Source organism: Oncorhynchus clarkii, chromosome 1 (genome assembly GCF_045791955.1).
Source record: "Oncorhynchus clarkii lewisi isolate Uvic-CL-2024 chromosome 1, UVic_Ocla_1.0, whole genome shotgun sequence".
In the NCBI taxonomy this organism is placed as follows: Eukaryota; Metazoa; Chordata; class Actinopteri; order Salmoniformes; family Salmonidae; genus Oncorhynchus; species Oncorhynchus clarkii.
The window spans coordinates 56,290,276-56,317,894 of NC_092147.1; the positions used below are offsets into that span (position 1 = coordinate 56,290,276).

General features: G+C 40.2%; 1 protein-coding gene across 1 annotated transcript in view; it reads left to right on the plus strand.

The window, feature by feature from the left end:
* Window positions 1-27,619, plus strand: part of LOC139409067 (WD repeat domain 11) — a 140,556-nt gene that overhangs the window by 93,913 nt on the left and 19,024 nt on the right. The window contains exons 21-24 of the mRNA XM_071153746.1: window positions 786-848; window positions 1,289-1,354; window positions 17,915-18,104; window positions 24,168-24,263. Coding sequence (XP_071009847.1) covers window positions 786-848; window positions 1,289-1,354; window positions 17,915-18,104; window positions 24,168-24,263 — 415 coding nt within the window. The remainder of the gene's footprint in view (window positions 1-785; window positions 849-1,288; window positions 1,355-17,914; window positions 18,105-24,167; window positions 24,264-27,619) is intronic.

Below are 27,619 nucleotides of genomic sequence, written 5' to 3' on the forward strand. Positions count from 1 at the left end.
AAATTGCCATCCTACAAACTGAGGCAGCAGACTGTGAACATTCATATTTGTGTCATTCTCAAAACTTTTGGCCACGACTGGACATATACTGCCAAAAAATACTTAAGTAGTACTTTAAAGTATTTTTACTGAAGTACTTTACACCACTGCCCAAATGCCTTCACACCAGAACGTTAGCAAACTTTATATGCTGTTACACATGCACTTATCACATAGTATTCCATACATAAGTTAAGGCCATGCAACCAGAGTTGATACCTGAGTGTGGTGCGCTTGTACAGTACATAAACAGATTAATGCGTCATATATTTATGGGGTAGATACTTGATACGGTCACATGATATTGTTGTGCTATATCACAAAATCATGTTACGACCACACATATCAATATAAATTTTATATAGCAATATTTAGCTAAGTCTTGCTCAGTGGATGGGTCTCTACTGAAGGTGTAAACAGTACAGCCAAATGGTTACTTGCATAGTAGCAATGATTATTTCACTTCATTTTCACTCTGGGTGTACGGGTTTGAGGTGCTATATCAATCTGACCCCAGGACAATTTTAATATGATACACATTATTTGAACTGTACATTTTATAGAGATCCTATTAAATTACCTATTCTAATATTCTGGTATTATAATTCCTAATTCAATGGTCTGGGACCAGACACAATGTTGATCTAAGTATTGCCTTTTAGATCATAAGATGTGGACCTGATCCTTGATCAACACTTCTATTCTGAGACATGTTGTAAATCTGGGCCTTGTCTCTTTCTCTGTAGGGATTACACTGAAAAACATGAGATTAAGGGCCTGATCCAGGAACAGCTCAACTCCATGTCCAAGTGAGTGATCGCTCTTCAACAAACTCTCACATGCGCTCGCTCATACACACACACATATGTCAATGCTACTATTTAAAGCATTTGTCATAAATAACGACATCCTTGTTTTTTTCACACATGATGTGACAGCAACATTTGGTGATGGGGGTCTATTTATCAGCATTTCTGACACACACGCATGCACTCACATTGTCTGTGTGAGAAGCAAATGTAGATATCCAGATTGCTCCAGCAGTGGAAGCCAGGTTTCCTGGTATTCTTTTTGTCTAGATGTCCTGCATAGTTGTGTGTGTGTGATTGTATCTTGGTGTGCATGCGCACATGTGTGTGCCAGACTGTGCCTGCTGTTAGTTAAGAGCCTGAGAAACCTAATCTGTGTCTGTCTGTCTGCGTGTTTCTGTGTTGTGATGTGATTCCGTGATCCTTGATTTGCTCCCCAGTGACATGAAAAGTGTCTTGCTGGATCCCGAGCTCAACCTGCTGCAACGCTGCCTCCTGGTGTCTCGGTGAGTGAGGGAGGGAGGGAGCGGGCGGGCGGGCGGGCATCACTGCACAAAACTTGTCCTGTTCTCCCATCCTCCTGTCCCTGTAGACATATCCACACTATCATACCACTTAGTATGAAGCAATTTATTGGCCCCACAGCTTGTATTCTAAGTAGTGGGCTAGTATGGACATTGTAAGTAGCCCTGCAGTCCCCTCAAAACACACCCCACCCCTCCTTGTGCTCTGGGGTTAAGTTTTGTTCAGGTACAGATCTAGGAACAGCATGCCTTCCCCTAATCCTAACCTTAACCATTAGTTGGGGAAATTCAAAACTGACCCAAGATCAGCATTTAGGGGCAACTTCACCCAATACCCGTCAGCGTTGGTTGGCACTTTTTTTATTTGTCCCTCTGCAGGTTATTATAATTGGGCATTGAACTGTGAGTCTTATGCATCCAGAGATATGTTAAGTGAATTTATATTAGTAGTCAAAAACAAGAGTAAAATCCACACACTAGAAAAGACAGGTGACCAACCTTGACTTTAGTGTTTATTTGACACACATAGAGGTCAATGGAGCCTGTCTGCATTCCAGATTTCTGTAACTGTTAGCTTACCTGTGTATTTTTCTTATTAAGGATCACCATTAGCTGCTGCCAATGCCACTTTTGCTGGGGTCCAGTGACATTAAGGCAGTTGTATACCGTTTAAAATATTACATGACATTACATTTCTTAACACTTTTCACAACACATTAACTTCTTGACACTACTTTTCCCGTTAGCGGGATAATTGTCATCAACAACCGCTGAATTGCATAGCTCCACATTCAAATAATATTACAAAAAATATTTATATTCATGAAATCACAAGTGCAATATAGCACAACACAGTTTAGCATTTTGTTAATCCACCTGTCGAAAATATGCTTAACTTCTTGACCATACTTGAGACGCAGACGTCTCAAGTATGCCCCTGGAAATGCAAATGCGCTACGCTAAATGCTAAATGTACTCGTTACAACTCAATCTTTGATCAAAATTCACAAGCAGGGTATTGAATTAAAGCTACACTCGTTGTGAACCTAGCCAGCAAGTCAGATTTTTAAAATGCTTTTCGGCGAAAGCATGAGAAGCTATTATCTGATAGCATGCACCCCCCCAAAATGCCAGCACGACACGTAAACAACAGATTTTGCGGTAGCCGGCGCTACCCAAAACGCAGAAATAAAATATAAAACATTCATTACCTTTGACGAGCTTCTTTCTTGGCACTCCTATATGCCCCATAAACATCACTATTGGGTCTTTTTTTCGTTTAAATCGGTCCATATATACCCAAAATAGCTTTGTATGGAAGCTGTGTCATTCAGAAAAAAACATTGTTTTTAAACGCTGCGTAATTTTTTTAAATTAAAAAAGTCGACGATAAACTTTCACAAAACACTTCGAAATCCTTTTGTAATCCAACTTTAGGTATTAGTAAACGTTTATAATCTATCAAAATGATTACAGGGCGATGTATTTTCAATAGGTCTTCACTTGCAAAACAATGGCTGATAATGTCTTCATCAACTACATCCGGGTGAAGACTGGGAAAATGGATGCCAGATAGATGGATTTTCCAACAATTAATTCAATTGAAAATGAGGACAATGGCGCCATCGTGTGGAATTTGTATGAATTGCAGGCAGGTCGATATTAAATTCTGTTCTCTTTTAACAACTCGTGGAAGTGACTTATGGAAATTATTTTTAGCTTTCAGAGAGCAGTTTTTCTTGCGTTTTTCAATGAAACACACGATCTGTTATAGTCACAGCCGTGATTTAACCAGTTTTATAAACTTCAGAGTGTTTTCTATCCACACATACTAATCATATGCATATACTATATTCCTGGCATGAGTAGCAGGACGCTGAAAAGTTGCGCGATTTTTAACAGAATTTTCGAAAAAGGAGGGGGTAGAAGTAAGATTAACAGCGAAAGCAATCCAAGCGTTTGTAAGTTTATCGATCACTAGACAAAACATTATGAACACCTAGTATCAAAGTAGCTTGGTCACGAAAATCAGAAAAGCAATAAAATTAATTGCTTACCTTTGATGATCTTCAAATGTTTTCACTCACGAGACTCCCAGTTACACAAATGTTCCTTTTGTTCCATAAAGATTATTTTTATATCCAAAATAACGCGCCAAACAAACGGAGGTATGTTCAGAAATCCACAGGCTCGAGCGGTCACGACAAAGCAGACGAAAATTCCAAATAGTATCCGTAATGTCCACAGAAACATGTCAAACATTTTTTTATAATCAATCCTCAGGTTGTTTTTAAAATATAGAATCGATAATATATAATCCGGGATTCTCTTTTTCAGTAGGAGAGGGAGAGTCAATGGCTGCCCCACTGTGTTGCGCAAGCAAAACTCATGGGAACACCCAGCTATCCAACGACGCGATATTATCTTTCTCGCTTATTTTTCAAAATAAAAGCCTGAAACTATGTCTAAAGACTGTTGGCACCTTGAGGAAGCGATAGGAAAAGGAATCTGGTTGATATCCTTTTAAATGCAGCGAAGGCAGGCTATGGAACATGGAGCTTTCAAAATAGAATCCACTTCCTGGTTTGATTTTTCTCAGGTTTCACCTGCAATATCAGTTCGGTTATACTCACAAACAATATTTTGACAGTTTTGGAAACTTTCGAGTGTTTTCTATCCTAATCTGTCAATTATATGCATATTCTAGCATATGGGCCTGAGAAATAGGCCGTTTACATTGGCAACGTTATTTTTCCAAACATAAAAATAGTGCCCCCTAGCTGAAAGAGGTTAAACAGACACCTCTGTGCATTCAGCATGTCAACACTTCTAACGAAAACAAGTAGGGATGAAGTCAATTTCTCCTCCACTTTGAGCCATGAAAGATATACAGTGCATTCAAAAGTATTCAGACCCCTTGACTGAAATTTGTTAAATACATCAATCTACACACAATATCCCATAATAACAAGGCAAAAACAGGTTTTTAGACATTTTAGCAAGAAAAATAAACAAATAGCCTATTTACATTCATATTCAGACCATTTGCTATGAGAATCGAAATTGAGCTCAGGTGCATCCTATTGATCATCCTTGAGATGTTTATACAACTTGATTGGAGTCCACCTGTGGTAAATTCAATTGATTGGACAATATTTGGAAAGGTACACACCGGTCTATTGTTGGATTCAACATTTTGAACATTGAGATATTACAGTGCCTTGCAAAAGTATTCGGCCCCCTTGAACTTTGCGACCTTTTGGCTCTCAGGCTTCAAACATAAAGATATAAAACTGTCTTTTTTTGTGAAGAATCAACAACAAGTGGGACACAATCATGAAGTGGAACGACATTTATTGGATATTTCAAACTTTTTTAACAAATCAAAAACTGAAAAATTGGGCGTGCAAAATTATTCAGCCCCTTTACTTTCAGTGCAGCAAACTCTCTCCAGAAGTTCAGTGAGGATCTCTGAATGATCCAATGTTGACCTAAATGACTAATGATGATAAATACAATCCACCTGTGTGTAATCAAGTCTCCGTATAAATGCACCTGCACTGTGATAGTCTCAGAGGTCCGTCAAAAGCGCAGAGAGCATCATGAAGAACAAGGAACACACCAGGCAGGTCCGAGATACTGTTGTGAAGAAGTTTAAAGCCGGATTTGGATACAAAAATATTTCCCAAGCTTTAAACATCCCAAGGAGCACTGTGCAAGCGATAATATTGAAATGGAAGGAGTATCAGACCACTGCAAATCTACCAAGACCTGGCCGCCCCTCTAAACTTTCAGCTCATACAAGGAGAAGACTGATCAGAGATGCAGCCAAGAGGCCCATGATCACTCTGGATGAACTGCAGAGATCTACAGCTGAGGTGGGAGACTCTGTCCATAGGACAACAATCAGTCGTATATTTCACAAATCTGGCCTTTATGGAAGAGTGGCAAGAAGAAAGCCATTTCTTAAAGATATCCATAAAAAGTGTTGTTTAAAGTTTGCCACAAGCCACCTGGGAGACACACCAAACATGTGGAAGAAGGTGCTCTGGTCAGATGAAACCAAAATTGAACTTTTTGGCAACAATGCAATGTTTGGCGTAAAAGCAACACAGCTCATCACCCTGAACACACCATCCCCACTGTCAAACATGGTGGTGGCAGCATCATGGTTTGGGCCTGCTTTTCTTCAGTAGGGACAGGGAAGATGGTTAAAATTGATGGGAAGATGGATGGAGCCAAATACAGGACCATTCTGGAAGAAAACCTGATGGAGTCTGCAAAAGACCTGAGACTGGGACGGAGATTTGTCTGATAGAGACATACCCCAAGCGACTTACAGCTGTAATCGCAGCAAAAGGTGGCGCTACAAAGTATTAACTTAAGGGGGCTGAATAATTTTGCACGCCCAATTTTTCAGTTTTTGATTTGTTAAAAAAGTTTGAAATATCCAATAAATGTCGTTCCACTTCATGATTGTGTCCCACTTGTTGTTGATTCTTCACAAAAAAATACAGTTTTATATCTTTATGTTTGAAGCCTGAAATGTGGCAAAAGGTCGCAAAGTTCAAGGGGGCCGAATACTTTCGCAAGGCACTGTAAATAAATGATAGAGAAGAAGCATGGAATATAAGGAGTGAAAGAGACTGGGTTTTATGTCAGATGTTAATGGTTCTCTATAGAAAGACAGATGGCTTCAGAATGTTTTGGGTGGACTGGAGGAGAGCAACGTGTTGATATAGGGGAGACAGATGGACATCTGTGGATTAGGTGAAGGAGGGGTTGAGGTCAGATCCCCTGAAGGGAGTAATAAGGGTTTAGTATCCTGCTACTCTTTCCCTGTAGAACCATAATATGTAAGGATTGGAGAGGAGGAATGTCTTAAGTGGGATATATACAGTTGAAGTCAGAAGTTTACATACACTTAGGTTGGAGTCATTAAAACTAGTTTTTCAACCACCCCACAAATTTCTTGCTAACAAACTAAGTCGGTGAGGACATCTACCTTGTGCATGACACAAGTATAATTTTCCAACAATTGTTTACACACAGATAATTTCACTTATAATTCACTCTATCACAATTCCAGTGGGTCAGAATTTTACATGCACTAAGTTGACTGTGCCTTTAAACTGTTGTAACTACCCATCCCGTGTCCAGGATCGTTGTCATCATCTGACACTAATTAGCATAACGCAACAGACATAAATATTACTAGAAAATATTCCTATTCATGAAATCACAAGTGAAATATATTCAAACACAGCTTAGCCTTTTGTTAATCACCCTGTCATCTCAGATTTTGATAATATGCTTTACTGCCAAAGCAAGACAAGCATTTGTGTAAGTTTATCGATAGCCTAGCATAGCATTATATCCAGCTAGCAGTAGGCAACTTGGTCACGAAAATCAGAAAAGCAATCAAATTCAATTGTTTACCTTTTATGAGCTTCGGATGTTTTCACTCACGAGACTCCCAGTTAGATAGCAAATGTTCCTATTTTCCCAAAATATTATTTTTGTAGGCAAAATAGCTCCGTTTGTTCTTCACGTTTGGCTGAGAAATCGACCGGAAATTGCGGTCACGAAAACGCCGAAAAATATTACAAATTAGCTCCATAATATCGTCAGAAACATGGCAAACGTTGTTTATAATAAATCCTCAAGGTTTTTTTTCAAATATCTATTCGATAATATATCCACCGGGACAATTGGCTTTTCAGTAGGACCGAGAGGAAAAATGGCTTCCTCTGTATTTTACGCAAGAATCACTCAGACCCATCAGGTGACCACTTACGCAATATAGTCGCTTACGCTCATTCTTCAACATAAATGTGTGAAACTACGTCAAAATGCTGTAGACACCTTGGGGAATACGTAGAAAAGGGAATCTGGTTGATAGCCATTCACTGCTCAATAGGGACGCAGAGCTTTCAAAATATGAGTCACTTCCGGATTGGATTTTTCTCAGGCTTTCGCCTGTAATATCAGTTCTATTATACTCACAGACAATATTTTTACAGTTTTGGAAACTTCACATTAGTGACTTTAGTGTTTTCTATCCCAATCTGTCAATTATATGCATATTCTAGCATATTGTCCTGACAAAATAGCCTGTTTACTCTGGGAACGTTATTTTTCCAAAAATGAAAATACTGCCCCTTAGTTTCAAGAAGTTTTAAACAGCTTGGAAAATTCCCAAAAATTATGTCATGGCTTTAGAAGCTTCTGATAGGCTAATTGACAACATTTGAGTCAAATGGAGGTGTACCTGTGGAAGTATTTCAAGGCCTACCTTCAAACTCAGTGCCTCTTAGCTTGACATCATGGGAAAATCAAATGAAATCAGCCAAGACCTCAAAGAAATTGTAGACCTCCACAAGTCTGGTTCATCCTTGGGAGCAATTTCCAAACGCCTGAAGGTACCACGTTCATCTGTACAAACAATAGTACACAAGTATAAACACCATGGGGCCACGCAGCTGTCATACCTCTCAGGAATTCAGGTATCTGTCTCCTAGAGATGAACGAACTTTGGTGCGAAATGTGCAAATCAATCCCAGAACAATAGCAAAGGACCTTGTGAAGATGCTGGAGGAAACGGGTACAAAAGTATCTAAATCCACAGTAAAACGAGTCCTATATCGACATAACCTGAAAGGTCGCTCAGCAAGGAAGAAGCCACTGCTCATTGGGACAAAGATCGTACTTTTTGGAGACATGTCCTCTGGTCTGATGAAACAAAAATAGAACTGTTTGGCCATAATGACCATCGTTATGTTTGGAGGAGAAAGGGGGAAGCTTGCAAGCTGAAGAACATAATCCCAACCGTGAAGCACGGGTGTGGCAACATCATGTTGAGGGGGTGCTTTAATGCAGGAAGGACTGGTGCACTTCCCAAAATAGATGGAATCATGAGGGGGACAATTATGTAGATATATTGAAGCAACTTCTGAAGACATCTGTAAGGAAGTTAAAGCTTGGTCGCAAATGGGTCTTCCAAATGGACCCCAAGCAAACTTCCAAAGTTGTGACAAAATGGCTTAAGGACAGCAAAGTCAAGGTATTGGAGTGGCCATCACAAATCCCTGACCTCAATCCTATAGAAAATGTGTGGGCAGAACTGAAAAAGCGTGTGTGAGCAAGGAGGCCTACAAACCTGACTCAGTTACACCGGCTCTGTCAGGAAGAATGGGCCAAATTCACCCAACTTATTGTGGAAAGCTTGTGGAAGGCTACCCAAAACGTTTGACCCAAGTTAACTTCTTGAGAATACTTGACACGCAGACGTCCCAAGTATGCCCCTGGAAATGCAAATGCGCTACGCTAAATGCTAAATGTACTCGTTACAACTCAATCTTTGATCAAAATTCACAAGCAGGGTATTGAATTAAAGCTACACTCGTTGTGAACCTAGCCAGCAAGTCAGATTTTTAAAATGCTTTTCGGCGAAAGCATCAGAAGCTATTATCTGATAGCATGCACCCCCCAAAATGCCAGCTCGACACGTAAACAACAGATTTTGCGATAGCCGGCGCTACCCAAAACGCAGAAATAAAATATAAAACATTCATTACCTTAGACAAGCTTCTTTCTTGGCACTCCTATATGCCCCATAAACATCACTATTGGGTCTTTTTTTCGTTTAAATCGGTCCATATATACCCAAAATAGCTTTGTATGGAAGTTGTGTCATTCAGAAAAAATCATCGTTTTTAAACGCTGCGTAATTTTTTTAAATTAAAAAAGTCGACGATAAACTTTCACAAAACACTTCGAAATCCTTTTGTAATCCAACTTTAGGTATTAGTAAACGTTTATAATCTATCAAAATGATTACAGGGCGATGTCTCTTCAATAGGTCTTCACTTCAAAAACAATGCCGTCTGATCTCTCCCTCAACTGCATCCGGGTGAAGACTGGGAAAATGGAGGTCAGACAGAAGGATTTTCCAACAATTAATTCAATTGAAAATTAGGACAATGGCGCCATCGTGCGGAATTTGTATGAATTGCAGGCAGATTCCCATTAAATTCTGTTCTCTTTTAACAACTGGTGGAAGTGACTTATGGAAATTATTTTTTGCTTTCAGAGAGCAGTTTTTCTTGCGTTTTTCAATGAAACACACGATCTGTTATAGTCACAGCCGTGATTTAACCAGTTTTATAAACTTCAGAGTGTTTTCTATCCACACATACTAATCATATGCATATACTATATTCCTGGCATGAGTAGCAGGACGCTGAAAAGTTGCGCGATTTTTAACAGAATTTTCAAAAAAGGAGGGGGTAGAAGTAAGAGGTTTTTAAACAATTTAAAGGCAATGCTACCAAATACTAATTGAGTGTATGTAAACTTCTGACCCACTGGGAATGTGATGAAAGAAATAAAAGCTGAAATAAATAATTCTCTCTACTATTATTCTGACATTTTACATTCTTAAAATAAAGTGGTGAACCTAACTGACCTAAGACGGGAGTTTTTACTAGGATTAAATGTCAGGATTTGTGAAAAACTGAGTTTAAATGTATTTGGCTAAGGTGTATGTAAACTTCCGATTTTTCTGTGCTGGGAGAAATGTTGGCTTGTCTGAATTTCCGCTGTACACCAACTTTGGGAATTATTAAACTTGGTTAAAGCTTATCTACTGTCTGTGAATTATTTACTCTGAAAAATAAGTACCAAACACTATTTTCAAGGTCCCACAGTTGACAGTGTTGACAGCATGTCAGAGCCAAAACCAAATCATGAGGTCGAAGTGATTGTCAATAAAGCTCCGATACAGGATTGTGTTGAGGCGCAGATCTGAGGAAGGGTACCAAAAAATGTCTGCAGCATTGAAGGGCCCCAACAAAACGGTGGCCTCCATTATTCTTAAATGGAAGACGTTTGGAACCACCAAGACTCTTCCTAGAGCTGGCCACCCAGCCAAACTGAGCAAGGGCCTTGGTCAGGGAGGTGACCAATAACCAATGACCAATGACAGAGCTTCAGAGTTCCTCTGTGGAGATGGGAGAACCTTCCAGAAGGACAACCATCTCTGCAGCACTCCACAAATCAGGCCTAGAGTGGCCAGACGGAAGCCTCTCCTCACTAAAAGGCACATGACAGCCCACTTGGAGTTTGCCAAAAGGCACCTAAATGACTCTGACCATGAGAAATAATAGTATTTGGTCTGTTGAAACCATGATTGAACTCTTTGGCCTGAATGCCAAGTGTCACTTCTGGAGGAAACCTGGGACCATCCCTACGGTGAAGCATGATGGTGGCAGCATCATGCTGTGGGGAGGTTTTTCAGCAGCAGGGACTGGGAGACTAGTCAGGATCAAGGGAAAGATGAGCAGAGAAAAGTACAGAGTGTTCCTTGATGAAAACCAGCTCCAGAGCACTCAGGACCTCACACTGGGTTCCAGTACAACGACAGTCGTACAGTCCTCCAGTATGACGACCCTAAGCATACAGCCAGGACAACACAGGACAACTTCCTTACAGATGTCTTCAGAAGTTGCTTCAATATATCTACATAATTGTCCCCCTCATGATTCCATCTATTTTGGGAAGTGCACCAGTCCTTCTGGAAGGTTCTCCCATCTCCACAGAGGAACTCTGAAGCTCTGTCATTGGTCATTGGTTATTGGTCACCTCCCTGACCAAGGCCCTTGCTCAGTTTGGCTAGGTGGCCAGCTCTAGGAAGAGTCTTGGTGGTTCGGGACAAGTCTCTGAATATCCTTGAGTGAATGGGACGAAATACAGGTGTGTCAAGCTTGTAGCGGCATACCCATTAGATTCGAGGCTGTAATCGCTGCCAAAGGTGCTTAAATAAAGTACTTTGTAAAGGGTCTAAATTCTTGTGTAAATGTGATGTTCTTGTTTTTTTATTTATACATTTGCAAAAATGTCTAAAAACCTGTTTCTGCTTTGTCGTTATGGGGTATTGTGTGTAGTTTGAGGGGAAAACAATTTAATCAATTTCAAATAAGGCTGTAACGTAACAATATATGGAAAAAGTATAGGGTTTTTATTTCTTTCTGAATTCACTGTACCTGCATATTATTAATGTTAGTGCTCCGTGTACATTTAACTTCTGATCATTTTTGTCAGCAACCGCTGAATAGCATAGAGCTACTTTCAAATAATATTACTAAAAAATATTAATATTCATGAAATCACAAGTGCAATATTGCAAAACACAGCTTAGTCTTTTGTTAATCCACCTGTCGTCTCAGATTTTGAAATTATGCTTTACATTGAAAGCAATCCAAGCGTTTGTGTAAGTTTATCGATAGCCAAGCGTAGCATTATGTACACTTAGCTTCAGGAAGCTTGATCATGAAAATCAGAAAAGCACTGAAATTAACCGTTTACCTTTGATGATCTTCAGATGTTTTCACTCACAAGACTCCCAGTTACACAACAAATGTTCCTTTTGTTCCATAAAGATTATTTTTATACCCAAAATACCTCCGTTTGTTTGTTGCGTTATGTTCAGAAATCCACAGGAAAGCGCGGTCACGACAACGCAGACAGAAATTCCAAATAATCTCCATAATGTCCACAGAAACATGTCAAACGTTTTTATAATCATTCCTCAGGTTGTTTTTAAAATATGTATTCGATCATATATCAACCGAGTGTGTAGATTTTTCAATAACACCGGGTGGAACAATGGCCGCTTTAATCTGTAGTGCAAAAACTCACTCTGAGAGCCCCCACCTATCCACTTACGCAATGTGATCTTTCACGCTCATTTTTCAAAATAAAAGCCTGAGACTATGTCTAAAGACTTGACACCTTAAGGAAGCCATAGAAAAAGGAATCTGGTTGATATCCCTTTAAATGGAGGATAGACATGCATAGGAACAAAATAAGAGACACTTCCTGATTTGATTTTCCTCAGGGTTTCGCCTGCAATATCAGTTCTGTTATACTCACAGACAATATTTTGACAGTTTTGGAAACTTTAGTGTTTTCTATCCTAATCTGTCAATTATATGCATATTCTAGCATCTGGTCCTGAGAAATAGGCCGTTTACTTTGGGAAGGTTATTTTTCCAAACTTAAAAATAGTGCCCCCTAGCTTCAAGAGGTTTTAAGGGCTAGCCGTGCCAACCTGTTTTGAGCCAATTGTTATTTTCCGAGGTCCCTCTTTTGTGACAAAACTAGAGCCTGTGTAGTACCTGCAGTGTTGATATAGTTTTTAAAAAGGCAGAGCTGTGCTTTATTATGGACAGACTTGGCCCATTTTAGCTAATGTTGTATCAACTTGTTTTGACCATGACATTTTACAATCCGGTGCTATTCCAAGCAGTTTAGTCACTTCAACTTGCTCAATTTACACGTTATTTATTACAATATTTAGTTGAGGTTAAGTGTTTCGTGAATTATTTGTCCTAAATACAATGTAATTTGAAATATTTTGGAATAGCTTAACCTTTGCCATCCATTCTGAAACTAACTGCAGCTCTTTGTTAAGTGTGCAGGGATTTCACTCGCTGTAGTAGCTGACATTTTTTAGTGTTGAGTCATCCGCATTCATACACATTGGCTTTACTCAAGGCAGTGGCATGACATTAGTAAAGATAGAAAAAATGAATGTGCCTAAACAGCTGCCCTGGGGAATTCCTGATTCTTTGGATTATGTTGGAGAGGCTTCCAATAAAGAACACCCTCTGTGTTCTGTTAAACAGGTAAGGGAAGACCCACAAGAAATGGACAAAAATTAGTGTCATCTTATTGGCATTGGGCGAACCATCTACATGACCGCAAATACCACTCAAATGGACGGCAGTTTATCAAGACCATATTGCAATCGGAACATTGCAAATGCCAAGTGTCATAAACCAAAAATCCCATAGGGGGTGAGCACGCTCCACCATAGGATTTCATATGGGAAATGGTCACAAAGTCAGGTCTCAAGGGTGAAAATGTCAATCTCATATTTTCCCCCTCATAAAAAGTGTGGGGGGGTTGTCAATTATACGTATGTAGTAACCATATGGACATACTTTTGTCTTATTTGATTGAGTTTGTCCATTTGCCATATATGATCATAGGAAGTTGGCTTCTGAACCCAAAAGTCAGTGAACCATGTCCAAATGGCATAAGAAATGTCCAAATGGCATATATAAGTATTGAAAGTACCAAATCAGGATGTTATGTCCATTTGCTATATATGATCATAGAAAGTATGCTTCCAAACCCAAAAGTCAGTGAACCATGTCCCAATGGTATATATACTGACCAAATGATAAATATATCACTATGTTAAGCCCTGAATCAACCTAGAAGTTATATTCATCATATTTGATCATAGGAAGTCAGAATTTCTCGTTGGTGTTGATTCAGCATGTCCATTTCATAATGGGAAGTCCTTATGGATATACACTGCTCAAAAAAATAAAGGGAACACTTAAACAACACAATGTAACTCCAAGTCAATCACACTTCTGTGAAATCAAACTGTCCATTTAGGAAGCAACACTGATTGACAATAAATTTCACAGGCTGTTGTGCAAATGGAATAGACAACAGGTGGAAATTATAGGCAATTAGCAAGACACCCCCAATAAAGGAGTGGTTCTGCAGGTGGGGACCACAGACCACTTCTCAGTTCTTATGCTTCCTGGCTGGTGTTTTGGTCACTTTTGAATGCTGGCGGTGCTTTCACTCTAGTGGTAGCATGAGACTGAGTCTACAACCCATACAAGTGGCTCAGGTAGTGCAGCTCATCCAGGATGGGACATCAATGCGAGCTGTGGCAAGAAGGTTTGCTGTGTCTGTCAGCGTTGTGTCCAGAGCATGGAGGCGCTACCAGAAGACAGGCCAGTACATCAGAAGACGTGGAGGAGGCCGTAGGAGGGCAACAACCCAGCAGCAGGACCGCTACCTCCGCCTAAAAAGGAATTGAATACATTGCAAATGGACGAGGCTGTTTCTCGGTCTGAGAACCTTCTAGAGCCACATAACTCACCATGCACTACCGAATTAAGCTCTAGAACAGGTTTATAAAGTTTCGGAGCTCTAGGTCTGACGGTTCTTTGATGGTTCGAACGCAGGTATCTATTGCAGGCTCTGCGTGTTTGTAAGCCCCACACTGTGTCACTCCATCCTGGGTGGGTGGGTGTGTGTGACCTTTATAACACTTCGAAACAGCCCCTATGACCCCAATTTAAGGTGCTTCTGGTTGTCACAGAAGAAGAAAGTAAACACATATCCTTTTACATAATCCTAAATCCTTACGTTAAGAACTGACTGATTTACAGAGGGTTGAATGCAGTGTTTTTCACTAACTTTAGTTTGTGAAATCAAAAGCACTTTTAGGGTCAATTTAACCACTTCTGGTTGTTCCAGGAAGCTTAAAATCAACACATGTAATCCTCATAGTGGCCTGATGGATTGTCATTGAAGACAGTTTTATATGTTAAGGGTTAATTCCACATGGTCAAGGTTAGGCTTTCACAGATCGGGAGGACCTTGGGAACGTTCCTGTGGTTGAATTAGCCTTAATGGTTCTGCCATTGTCACCAAAAAGCACCTCAAATGTAGGGCAGGCTTCATTTTGGGCCTACTTTTTTGCACACTCGCTACGGTCAGACCGAGCGAGCTACGGTCAAGTGGGGCATCTCCTTGAACTCGACATGGCCTAGAGACTAGGCTGATGCCATTTGTTTCCCTTTCTGTGATGATTTAAGCCTGCACATTTCTGGATTTCAGCCGTATTTGATGGTAAAGTTCATACTTCCCCTTTAGGATATGAAGGGGACCATTCAATCTTTTCACGTTGATGTCCACCCAACCTCCCCCCGATGAGCCCATCGAAAATGGCGTGTCTCTGTGACCCAGAGGCAGCAATATGTCCAAAGCATCATTAAATCACAACTAGTTAGGCTTCATTTCAGGCCTACAATTAGCGTGGTCGCTGCATTCAGACCGAGGGAGCTACGGTCAAGTGGGGCATCTCCTCTAGGCACGGCCTAGAGACTACAGTGATGGCATTTGCCAACACTTTCAGTGTTGATTTCAGCATGTCCGTTTGGTGTTGTTTCATCACTGTTTAAACGTATTGGTAATGGACAATAAGTCAGCCATCAAGTCAATAAGATATCATACCCAATTTGTCCAACTCGTTTAGAAGCCAAATATCACATATTTCAGAGGCGGTTCTTTGATGGTTCGAAGGCAGCTAACTATTGCAGGCTCTGTGTGTCTTTAAGCCCCACACTGTGTCACTCCATATTGACTGTATGTGTGAGTACAGAAAATCTCAGAAACCCGCCTTAACTTCTTGACGCACCCATCCCGTTAGTAGAGGGATCATTTTCATCAACATACGCTCAATTGCAGAGCGCCAAATTCAAATTAAATTACTAAAGATATTTAATTTACATGAAATCACAAGTGCAATATAGCAAAACACAGTTTAGCTTGTTGTTAATCCACTTGGCATGTCAGTTTCAATAAAGCTTTTCGGCAAAAGCATAACAAGCGTTTATGTAAGAACATCTCTCTCAGTAGACAAAATATTACAAACCGCTAGCAGCCAAGTAGAGAGTGGTCACGAAAGTCAGAAAAGCAATAAATTAAATCGCTTACCTTTGATGATCTTCGGATGTTTGCACACTCGAGACTCCCAGTTACACAATAAATGTTCCTTTTGTTCCATAAAGATTATTTTTATATCCAAAATACCTCCCTTTGTTTGGCGCGTTATGTTCACAGACGTAAATTCCAAATAGTATCCGTAAAGTGCGTAGAAAGATGTCAAATGTTTTTTATAATCAATCCTCAGGTTTTTTTTACAATATATAATCGATAATATGTCAACCGGAATGTATCTTCTTCCATAGGCGAGAGAGAGAAAATGGCTGTTGCGCATGAAAAACTCTGCTGGCACCCAGCCATCAACTGACGCGATGGGTTCTTTCTCGCTCATTTTTCAAAATGAAAGCCTGAAACTATGCCTAAAGACTGTTCACAAATCTGGTTAATATCTCTTTAAATGGAGGCAAGGCATCCAATGGAACAGAGAGGTTTCAGGAAAATCAGCACTTCCTTGTAGGATTTTCCTCAGGTTTTCGCCTGCAATATCAGTTCTGTTATACTCACAGACAATATTTTGACAGTTTTGGAAACTTTAGAGTGTTTTCTATCCTAAGCTGTCAATTATATGCATATTCTAGTTTCTGGGCCTGAGAAATGGGGGCGTTCCATGACGCCGATTCAATGTCTGTGCTCATGGGGGCGTGGCCACTGACTTGGTTAAGACTTCATATGAAAAACAATTCTCTCATTTAGAAGGCCACATTATATACCACATTATATATTCTCACATATAGTTTCATATTTAATCATATACGTATCCCCACATTTGAATGTGGATCTGATCACTGACAATTATACCCATCCAGAAATACAGTTATGTTGTCCTACCGTCTTTAGCTACATCATAAATTATTAGCACATTCGACAGGATTGTTCTTTAAATACACACAGACCATTTCAAATGTTTGGAATACAGAAATACTGTTTAATTATTCAACCTTTTGATGTTACCGTACTGCAACGTCTCTCTTTGTGGTAACAAAGGGATTTAACTTCCATTTCTGAGAGTGGGGGGAGAGAGGTTTCCTGCCGGTTTTTATGACCATCATAAAACTGGATAGAGGTGGCGCCTATGATCCTCCCCCCAAGGGCCTGTCGTGACACAGCTTTAATGTATATGGCCTGATATCATCAGGTATATCCTTGTTTAAATTAATAGCCTACGACATTGGTGTCATATTGGCTCAAATAGGATGGCAGGGAGATTTAAATGTAACATTGAGCTCCAACCATTAGTGCTAAGTCAGGAGATCTAGCTTTGTCTAAACTTAACTTTACACCCTCAAGCTTACATAAACCTGCAGAAGCAATCTGCTCTGAACTATGATTCATGTTTTTAACCCATTTTGACTGTTCTAAACCCGCCAAGCCCGAGAATCCCCAAGGACTCTCCTTTTCAGAAGACAAATGCACATTAAGGTGTCTTTTCTTCCGATGTTCAGAAGGTTCTTGCACTCACATTAAACTTTACAATAGTGGTTTGATGTTCTTGTACCCCTTTGCTAGTGAAGGGGGGTAGCCTAGCAACGGTTAGATATTGCACTGTGAAAATGTTTTAAAAGCATTTAGCAGAAAGATGGAGTAGAACGACGAATTGATGTGGGGATGGTTTCATGCAGAACTGGTCATGTCATTAGTGGTTGATCCATTTTTGCTATCACAACGAACGTTTCAAAACCAAGTGCAATCAGGGTCTTCATTAGGACACACTGTACCAGGATGTTTTGCAAACAAAAATTAGCGTTTCTTATCGGAGCCCCGGGTAGTGCATCCCTGTTTCGGCCTATTTTTGTCGGCACACCCTAGCAACAAACAAAAAAATGTTGCAATGTAAAACAAATCAAGGGTTCCTTAATGGACACTCACAGGTAATCCTTTCCTGTTTCCGTTTTATTTTGTTTCGTGCCTAATGAACACTGGCCTGGTTGTGTCCAAATGCAGGCTGTTTGGGGACGAGTCGGACCTGCAGTTCTGGACGGTGGCAGCCCACTACCTCCAGTCGTTCGCCCAGGCTCGCCACCTCAGTGTGCCCGTCCCCGAGGGCCAGACCCCAGCCGAGGGGACCCAGGCCACCCCACAGGGCCACCTGGACATCTACCACGACACCCTGTGTGAGAGCTTCTACTTCCAGGTGAGCGAAAGAATGGACGTTAGGACGTTTTTTTTTATTAGGCAGTGTGCCTTGTATAACACACTGGAATCTGGTTGAGGGAGAAATTTATAATTTACTATAATGTACTACTTTTTACCAGAGCTGTTTGTGCCCAAGTCAAAATTAGTGCACTTGAACTATATAGGGAATAAGCTGCCATTTTGGACACAGCAGGGTTAGGATTCAGGAGGTGTGCTAAATCGGTGTTCATTGTTTGGCATGTCTCTGTTATGTCTGTCGCATGACTGGGTGACATGGCAACCACGTGACAACCAGACTCAGCTGTGATCCACCCGCTTGTCAGTTGCCAAGTTGATGGAGAATACTTTTTAATCAGAGATGGTGCATTTGGGCCTTCATGCGCGTCACTTTCTTCTGTGGGTCTGTCTAATGGAGATTTCGACCAACATTCTTTTTTTTAGGGCCTAGAAAATATCAATCTTGGATTGTACACTAAACAAAAATATAAAAGCAACATGTAAAGTGTAGGCCCCATGTTTCATGAGACCAAATAAAAGATCCCAGAAATGTTCCATCTGCACACAAAAAATATTTCTCTCAAATGTTGTGCACACATTTGTTTACATCCCTGTAAGTGAGCATTTCTCCTTTGCCAAGATAATCCATCCACCTGATAGGTGTGGCATATTAAGAAGCTGATTAAATAGCATGATCATTACACTGATGCACCTTGTGTTGGGGGACAATAAAAGGCAGCTCTAAAATGTGTAGTTTTGTCACACAACTCAATGCCACAGATGTCTCAAGATTTGAGGGAGCATGTAATTGGCATGCTGACTGCAGGAATGTCCACCAGAGCTCTTGCCAGAAAATGTAATGTTAATTTCTCTACCATTAGCCGCCTCTTACGTCATTTTGGATAATTTGGCAATATGTCGAACTGGCCTCACAACCGCAGACCACGTGTATGGCATCATGTGGGCGAGCCGTTTGCTGATGTTAACGTTGTGAACAGAGTGCCCCGTGGTGGCGGGGAAGTTATGGTATGGGCAGGCTTAAGCTATGGACATCTAACACAATTGCATTTTATTGATGGCAGTTTGAATGGACAGAAATACCCCGACAAAATCCTAAGGCCCATTGGAAAGCTTTTTTTTTTTTTAAGTATCTGACCAACAGATGCAAATCAGTCATGTGAAATCCATAGATTAGGGCCTAATGCATTTCAATTGACTGATTTCTTCATATGATTTGTAACTCAGTCAAATCTTTTAAGTTGTTGCATATTGCGTTTATTTTTGTTCCGTATATTTCCATGTTCAAAGTGTAATTTAACAATACATATTATCATAAGAAATGGCATTAACACATAAACCAATTAAGAAAGCTTTTTCTGTTGACTGGTAGTTGTTCTACTCAATACATCAAATAGCCTTCTCAAATACCAGAACTGTTTCCCTAGAAAAATCACTTCAATGCTTGAAAGCGTAACAATAAGGTCCGGTTTTTATTTGTCTGGTCAACATCTGTGAGAGCCAGACCAGTTTCTCCCCTCCCCTTTAAATGTTGAAATAAGTCTTATTCCTCTGATGCCATGCCCATGAGATGAAAGTAGACAATGATGAAAGACTCAGAGCACAAGTGCTGCTGGTACACTGTCCATTGTTCACTAGTGTCAAGTCATATCATAGTCCATGGGCTGTATAGATCAAGCTTCTCGGAGTTGGAGTGCTGATCTAGGATCAGGACCCCCACAATGTTATTCCTTGTTATCTAAAAGGCAAAACTGATCCAAGATCGGCACTCCTACACTGAGACACTTCAGCTACATGCCCATTGCCCACTAATATCAACATGAAGAAAAATGATCTGCAATATTATGTAAGATGTGACGAGCTTTCAGTCAAAAATACATTTGTCAGAGTATTCCAAAATCACCATACCATGAGCCTAATGAGAGGACACTGACAGTCTATGCCTATGGAAGGCTTTTGAACCTACTGAACAATAAGACAAATATCATTATTTGTATTTGGTTTATGTCCAAAGCAGGTGGTTGACACAGAATTAATCTCTGAATTGAATAAAAGCTCTAGTTACCTTTGACATTTTAGTCATTTAGCAGATGCTCTTATCCAGGGCATCACAATCGTATCAAGTACATTTTCCCTCAAAAAGTAAAGACAGACATGTGTAACTAGCTCCCCAGCGTTTAAGTAAAACTGCCAAAGAATACTCACCAGCAGTGGAGGCCGGTGAAAGGATCCATAAGACGATGGGCCCACTGCATTGGTCGGAACAAACAAAACGGTACCAAACAAGGACACCACGTTTGACAGTTAACTCCACTCCAACCACCACAATGAGCCTGCTCTCCCACAGGTCCGCCTCACCAGCCTCCACCGCCCACAACATCCAAAAGAAGAAGAAGAATGAATATCCATCAACCTACTACTCCCTTTTATAATGAAATTGGGCCGCCTCCTATGGAAACACCCTTCAGTGCTAGGCACACCACCATCTCCACTTTTTTCGAAGTGATTGAGTGTGAATATAACACTTAACACCCTCCATTGTCTCCACTAAATTGAAAGTAATGGAGTGTAGATATAACACCAAACAAACCTCCATCAACTTCACTAATTTTAAAACAGTCACGTCACGACAGTCCATTATCATTCATGTGATGACTGCTGTTCATCGAATAATTACCTACTATGTTTATTACTCGATGAAATTAATCATGTAACAATTAACTCATTAGGAATTTGGGGCACCAAGGGAAAAGTTTGTTTCATGATTTACCATTTCCCGAATTAACTCAAGAATATATCGATATCATACCACTCATCAGTTAATAATTTCCTCATATAAGTCTCATTCTGAAGATTGTAGACTCCGTCAATCCGCACAAACCCGGGTCTCACTGATCATTCCGTACCACACAAATTGATTTGGTTATTTATTCACTAATAAGCTAAGTGATTACATAAGATACACATATACATACGGTATAGGTTATTGAATAGAAACGTAATACGATGACAAGTCCCTAGCGGATACTGGTTACCCAAGATGGAAATATAGAGAGAGAAACAACACTTGGATACATTTGTAAACTACGCTTCGTTTAGCCCTAATACCTTGCCCCAAACTGCCGATCTTATGGGAGGGTCATGTCAGGATGAGCCTGCAGGAAGGGTACCACATGAGGGAGGAGGATGTCTTCCCTGTAACGCACAGCATTGAGATTGCCTGCAATGACAACAAGCTCAGTCCGATGATGCTGTGACACCCCGCCCCAGACCATGACGGACCCTCCATCTCCAAATCGATCCCGTTCCAGAGTAAAGGCCTCGGAATAACGCTCCTTCCTTCGATAATAAACGTGAATCTGACCATCACCCCTGGTGAGACAAAACCGCAACTCATCAGTGAAGAGCACTTTTTGCCAGTCCTATCTGGTCCAGCGATGGTGGGTTTGTGCCCATATGTGACGTTTTTGATGGTGATGTCTGGTGAGGACCTGCCTTACAACAGGCCTACAAGCCCTTAGTCCAGCCTCTCTCAGCCTATTGCAGACAGTCTGAGTACTGATGGAGGGATTGTACATTCCTGGTGTAACTCGGGCAGTTGTTGCCATCCTGTACCTGTCCCGCAGGTGTGATGTTCGGATGTACCGATCCTGTGCAGGTGTTACACATGGTCTGCCACTGCGGGGACGATCAGCTGTCTGTCCCGTCTCCCTGTAGTGCTGTCTTCATAAGTTTTCATAACTGTGACCTTAATTGCCTACCGTCTGTAAGCTGTTAGTGTCTTAACGACGTTCTACAGGTGCATGTTCATTAATTGTTTATGGTTCACAGTGTTTAAAACCTTTATAATGAAAATCTGTGAAGTCATTTGGATTTGACTAATTATCTTTGAAAGACTGAAAAAGGGACCTTTTTTTTTACGTGTTGAATGGCTTTGTTGGTGTATCTCTGTTGGGCCCAGGCCTTCGTGGGCCAGGTTCAGCTTGGTGATAAGGGTTCGACAGAGGCCTTGTTCTTTGAATGGCCTTCTCCTTAGTTCTCGGGTGTAAGTCTGATTGTCCACAATATGTCATATTGTCCTTCTTAGTTGTCTGTTTATTTGCACTCGTTCAGGAAGTGTGGTCTCCTGAGGACAGCAAATCAGCCGTGTCGATGATCCCAGATTGGTGATAAAAGCCGTGTAGACAATGATTTGAAGAGAAGAACCGTATGGTCCTGCTGAAATTCATCACCTTAGATACAGTACTCAGTACTCAACTGTATCATTGATTGTTATGAGGTTCCTTTGTCTTCTTCAAACTCGTGTTGCATTTCGGGGTCGTGACTAATTGTAGACCTCAGCTGCAGCTTGTGGCCCTTCTATTCTGATATGTTAATTCTTAACTAAAATGCTTTATACACTCGGGTAGAACATCTTGCTGACACGCTCTCTGGGTTCCCTGGGGTGTAGCTAGTTAAGAGGCAAGGTATCACAATTTACTATGATCTCGTTAGAGAAATAAAATCAGAATCTTATCGTCACAAAACATTCTCTTTATCCTGGATATTTTCCACACAATGCAAAGCATGTAAACATGACATACACCGTATGAAAATTCTTCAAGTTACAATGTTTTCGTTATAACGTCTTCATGCAACTTTTAATGACATCCCAAAATAGACGTTAATTTTCCATATTCCATCTCTCATAAGTCCCAATATCCCAGTGTCCATGGTTTGATGTTGAAGTTCTTGGGCGGTAAACTCTAATGTAACACAGAGGCATTCCATTTTCCCAAATTAGGCCACAAAAGGAATCGTCTGCTGCCTATAGTTTACGATCGAGGTGTCATACAAAAAAACACATCCATCCCTCTCCCCCTCTACGGGAGAGAGAGAACTCTGTAGAGCTGATCCACTGTAACCTGGTCCTTTGGATGGCAGGACTGTGGTCAGAACATGTTAAAACAGAACCCCCCTGAACGTAGACAGTAAGCAAAGTTCAACTTCAAGTAACAAGACACTTTTCAATCTCTGTCAAAATTCAGTCTCTTAGTTCAGGCTCGCCTCCACAATTTTGCTCTCTTCTTTAGCTTTAGCAGGTTAACTAAGATGGTGTAGCAGATGGGAAAGATGATGATGATGATGGCACCAAAACAGCCTCTCTTCCTCTGTCCATTTTCAACTGTTGCACCAACATGTTCTGAACACTACATTTACCTTCAGTGAACTTGTGTATTTAGCACTATCCCCTTAGTTGTCATAGAGAACTTTGGTATTTTATTTATTTTTATTTATCCTTTATTTAACTAGGTAATGTTTGGTACACAGCACTTCTTCTGCCCAGTATCTTCTCCTCAGTCCTCTTATAATACTCTGATTAGCTCTTGTGTTTTGGAAAATCCATCGAGTCTATCCACTAGACAATGTAATTCTAGATTTTATTACTTTTCTTCTTTGTTCTGAAAACACTTTCATGCATTTGTCTGAGTTTCATCAATTATCCTGCAGTGAACATTAAATGCAATCATTGTGATGAGTTGTTGCGGAATATAAATGTCTGATGGAGCTTGGCAGTGCAATAGAATAACGATTCTTGAATATTTAAACAAAATGTTCTCAACATGTTCTCTTTACCTAGTCTCTATCCCTTTACCTTCTTACTCTCCATCTCCTGTCTCTCATACTTTCTCCTCTTCACCATCTCTACTCATGTAATGATCTCATGAACAATCTCACCAGGCCAAAAATATATATTATATTTCGGGAATTTAAGAGGAGGTTGGTCGATAAATATGTAGATGACAATTGTGATTGCCACTCGTACCACGTGACTTGAGGATTGCGTTTGCTATGTTTTGTTTGTAACGTAATTGAATGTACCTTTACTATATGTGTGCAACTTTAGTAACTGTTGATGGCTGCCATCTTGAAACAGGTCTCTCTTGTAAAATATATTTTTATTTCAATGATACGAATCTGGATAAGTAAAGGTTAAATAATAATCTCTCCATCTCGTCCTCTTTCTCTCTCATCTCTAAGTCTCGCTCTCTTTGTGTTGTAACAGAGGTTCCAGTTGGAGCGAGTCCATCTACAGGAGGTGAAGAGGTCCAGTTATGAACACACCAAGAAGTGTGCTGACCAGCTCCTCCTGCTGGGACAGGTCAGTACAACTGTCTTTACACTACTGTATGGGCTTCTGTAGAAGTTGTCATATGCAGACACAAATACAATATTCTTTCTTTCAGACTAAATCTCTATTTTGCACACAAACACTTGTACACACACACACGCCTGAGCACACCTGCAGAAGAACATATACTGCGGTCTGTCTTTCATACACAAAATATTTACAACGCGCACACTGTTCTTTTCTGCTCGCTCCCTCTTTCTCTCACCCCTTCTCTCTCTTCTCTTCTCTCTGAATGGAACCTGATGGACAGGGATGAGTGTTGTTGCTCTCTTTCCCTCCAACACCCCTGTCAGTGGAGGATGAAGACGCGCCAATAGGGCTGTTAAGGTGACCGTATTACAGCCACACCGGCAGTTACCAGTTCTACGTGACCGCTGAGTTACGGTGACAAGGCTACTCCAAAACTGCGTTCTGTATGAATGCCACCACTTGTACCGCTGATGGTCATTAGTAGCCTACCAAACTTGCTAAAGTACCTCAAGTTGCTAATGGCCTCGTATTTGGGGCGCTCTATTGTCCCTCTAATCACTCTGACATCAATGCAAATATAATCAAAAATCAAATCAAACACTTCATGCCATTGGAACACATTTTGGAATGTGAGGCTAATAATTAGCTGGTTGATAAGCTGAAACAGGTTAGTATCATCTGAGGTTGGAGCGAAAACCTTCAGCAGGGTTAGCACTCAAGGAACAGGTTTGGAGACCCCTGGCATTGAATTTCAGCAGAATAGCACATGTCACGCAGTGAGAGCCAGCTCCTAAAATAGCTTGTTGATGCGTGGAATGAAATGTGTTCTTATAAGCCCAGTTATTGCGGAACATTTCTATACACTATATCAAATAAAATGTGATTTGATTTGTAGTTTATACAGTAATGTTGGGTATTATCAACAGTAAAATACTATTATTTTTTACTGCAGCATACTGTAAATGATGGTAGATTTTGTGGCTGGGGATATAATTATTCAATTTCTAATGGTACTGTAATTCCACCCCACAGAATATCTTTGGAGTGCCAAAAACCTTTTCACCACTAGTGGTCGCATGGTATTGTTCTTTGTCGTATTAACATATTTTGATGCATGGTAAGAGGCTATATTTATTGCACCTGTGAGAGAGAATTTAAATTTAAAAAATATATACATTTGACATTTTTACATTTTTAATTTAACTAGGCAAGTCAGTTAAGAACAAATTCTTATTTGGGTTAACTGCCTTGTTCAGGGGCAGATCAACAGACTTTTACCTTGGCTGCTTTGGGATTCGATCTGGCAACCTTTCGGTTACTGGCCCAACGCTCTAACCACTAGGCTACCTGCCGCCCCGTACCAATTTGACTCCTTTGTACTTATACTGCCCCATCAATTTAAAATGTACAGTGCCTTCAGAAAGTATTCATACCCATTGACTTATTTCACATTTTGTTGTGTCTTTGGCTATGCCGGATTAAGTGATATGACATGCTATTCTATAAAATCCTTTTTCCGTAATTAATATTACCTGATTGAGCTAATCATGTAAATGTAATTAACTAGAGAGTCGGGGCACCACAAAATAATATTTATAGAGCTGTTCCGAATAAACTCTTAAAGACCTAGTAATATTTTACATCAATAGCAGTCAATATTAATCGTCATCTTAATTCAGTCTCATCTGAAAGTTGAAGTTGAATCAGCAATACAAAATTGGGTTTAATTATTTATTTACTAAATACCTAACTAATCACACAGAATTACATATACACAGAATGAATTATACCTTGATTACAAATTTCGTCATAAATGAAAACGTCCCTAGCGGGCGGAACAGATATGACAGCTGGTAACACAAAAGAAAAGGGGCTGGGTTTGAATGAAAGAGCGGAAGACTGGGGGACAAAAGGAGAAGCTATACTATCGTAAATACAGTATCTTATGCATTCTAAATTACCGCCCATTTGGAAAAGGAAAATGCAATAAATATTTACTCTGAGCTGCGCTTCGGTAGGTCGGTGGTAGATGGAAGGCCGTGTTGCCAAACCGAGTCCTTTGTCCTTTGAAGAATGTCTCTGGTGGTCAATTGGATACGTTGAAGTAACGTCGTTGTGTGGTGGACGGGATACTCTTGTCTGTTCTTTCCTAGCCCGTGTTTGCAGCTGCTGTTGCTAACTCAACGGCTAGGAGGTATCAAGTTAATACCATTCGCAACCAAAGCTTTGAGGTTGGCTTAGTTCTGTAGTTGACATGTTAGTCCTTTTAACGCAGAGGCTGCAGACCTCACGTACTTGGAACAGGAGGTTACATTTTTGTCAAGGCTTTATATAGTGGAGTGTGTTTGAAAAGTTTTATAACCCATGACTCTTCATAGGGGCGGGCCACTGATTGATAAGGGCCCTAACCTTATGAAAACCCAAATCTCTCATTTGGAAGCTAAAATTACATTTAATCTCTTCACCCATAATTTTATATTCAAACATTGAAATTGAACAACAATTCCAATTGACTCCTATGTTCAAACTTTCCACTGTAGAGTTTATGTCATCCTATCATTGATGAGAATGTCCCAGATGACAACCGAACTGACATCATATTCATTAAGTACCACCGCATATGTTCAATTGGTCGGATTACCAGAATATAGTTCATTTCCCCCCACCTTCTGATGTTCCCAGGATCTCTATGTTAACCAAGGGGTTTTCAAATTTCACATCAGTAGGTTAGAGAGAGGAAAAAGGGGGTAAGAGGTATTTATGACTGTCATAAACCTAACCCCGGGCCAACGTCATGACATGTGTTACAGCCTAAATTCAAAATGTATAAAATATTATTTATTTTTCTCACCCATGTACACATAATACACTATAATGACAAAGTGAAAACATGTATTTTATTTTCTTTGCAAATGTACTGAAAATGAAATGCAGAAATATTCATTCTGCATTTCAAACCCCCGAGTCAATACTTTGTAGAAGCACCTTTGGCATCAATTACAGCTGTGAGTCTTTCTGTGTAAGTCTCTAAGAGCTTTCTTCACCTGGATTGTGCAACATGCTCCTTATTCTTTTCAATATTATTCAAGCTCTGTTATATTGGTTGTTGATCATCGCTAGACAGACATTTCCAGGTATTGCCATAGATTTTAAATTTAAGTCAAACTGTAACTCGGCCACTCAGGAACATTCAGTTTCTTCTTGGTAAGCAAGGGTTTGGCCTTGCATTTTAGGTTAATGTCCTGCTGAAAGTTGAATTAATCTCCCAGTGTATGGTGGAAAGCAGACTGAACCCTATTTTCTTCAAGGATTTTGCCTGTCCTTAGCTCCATTCCATTTATTTTGTATCCTTTATC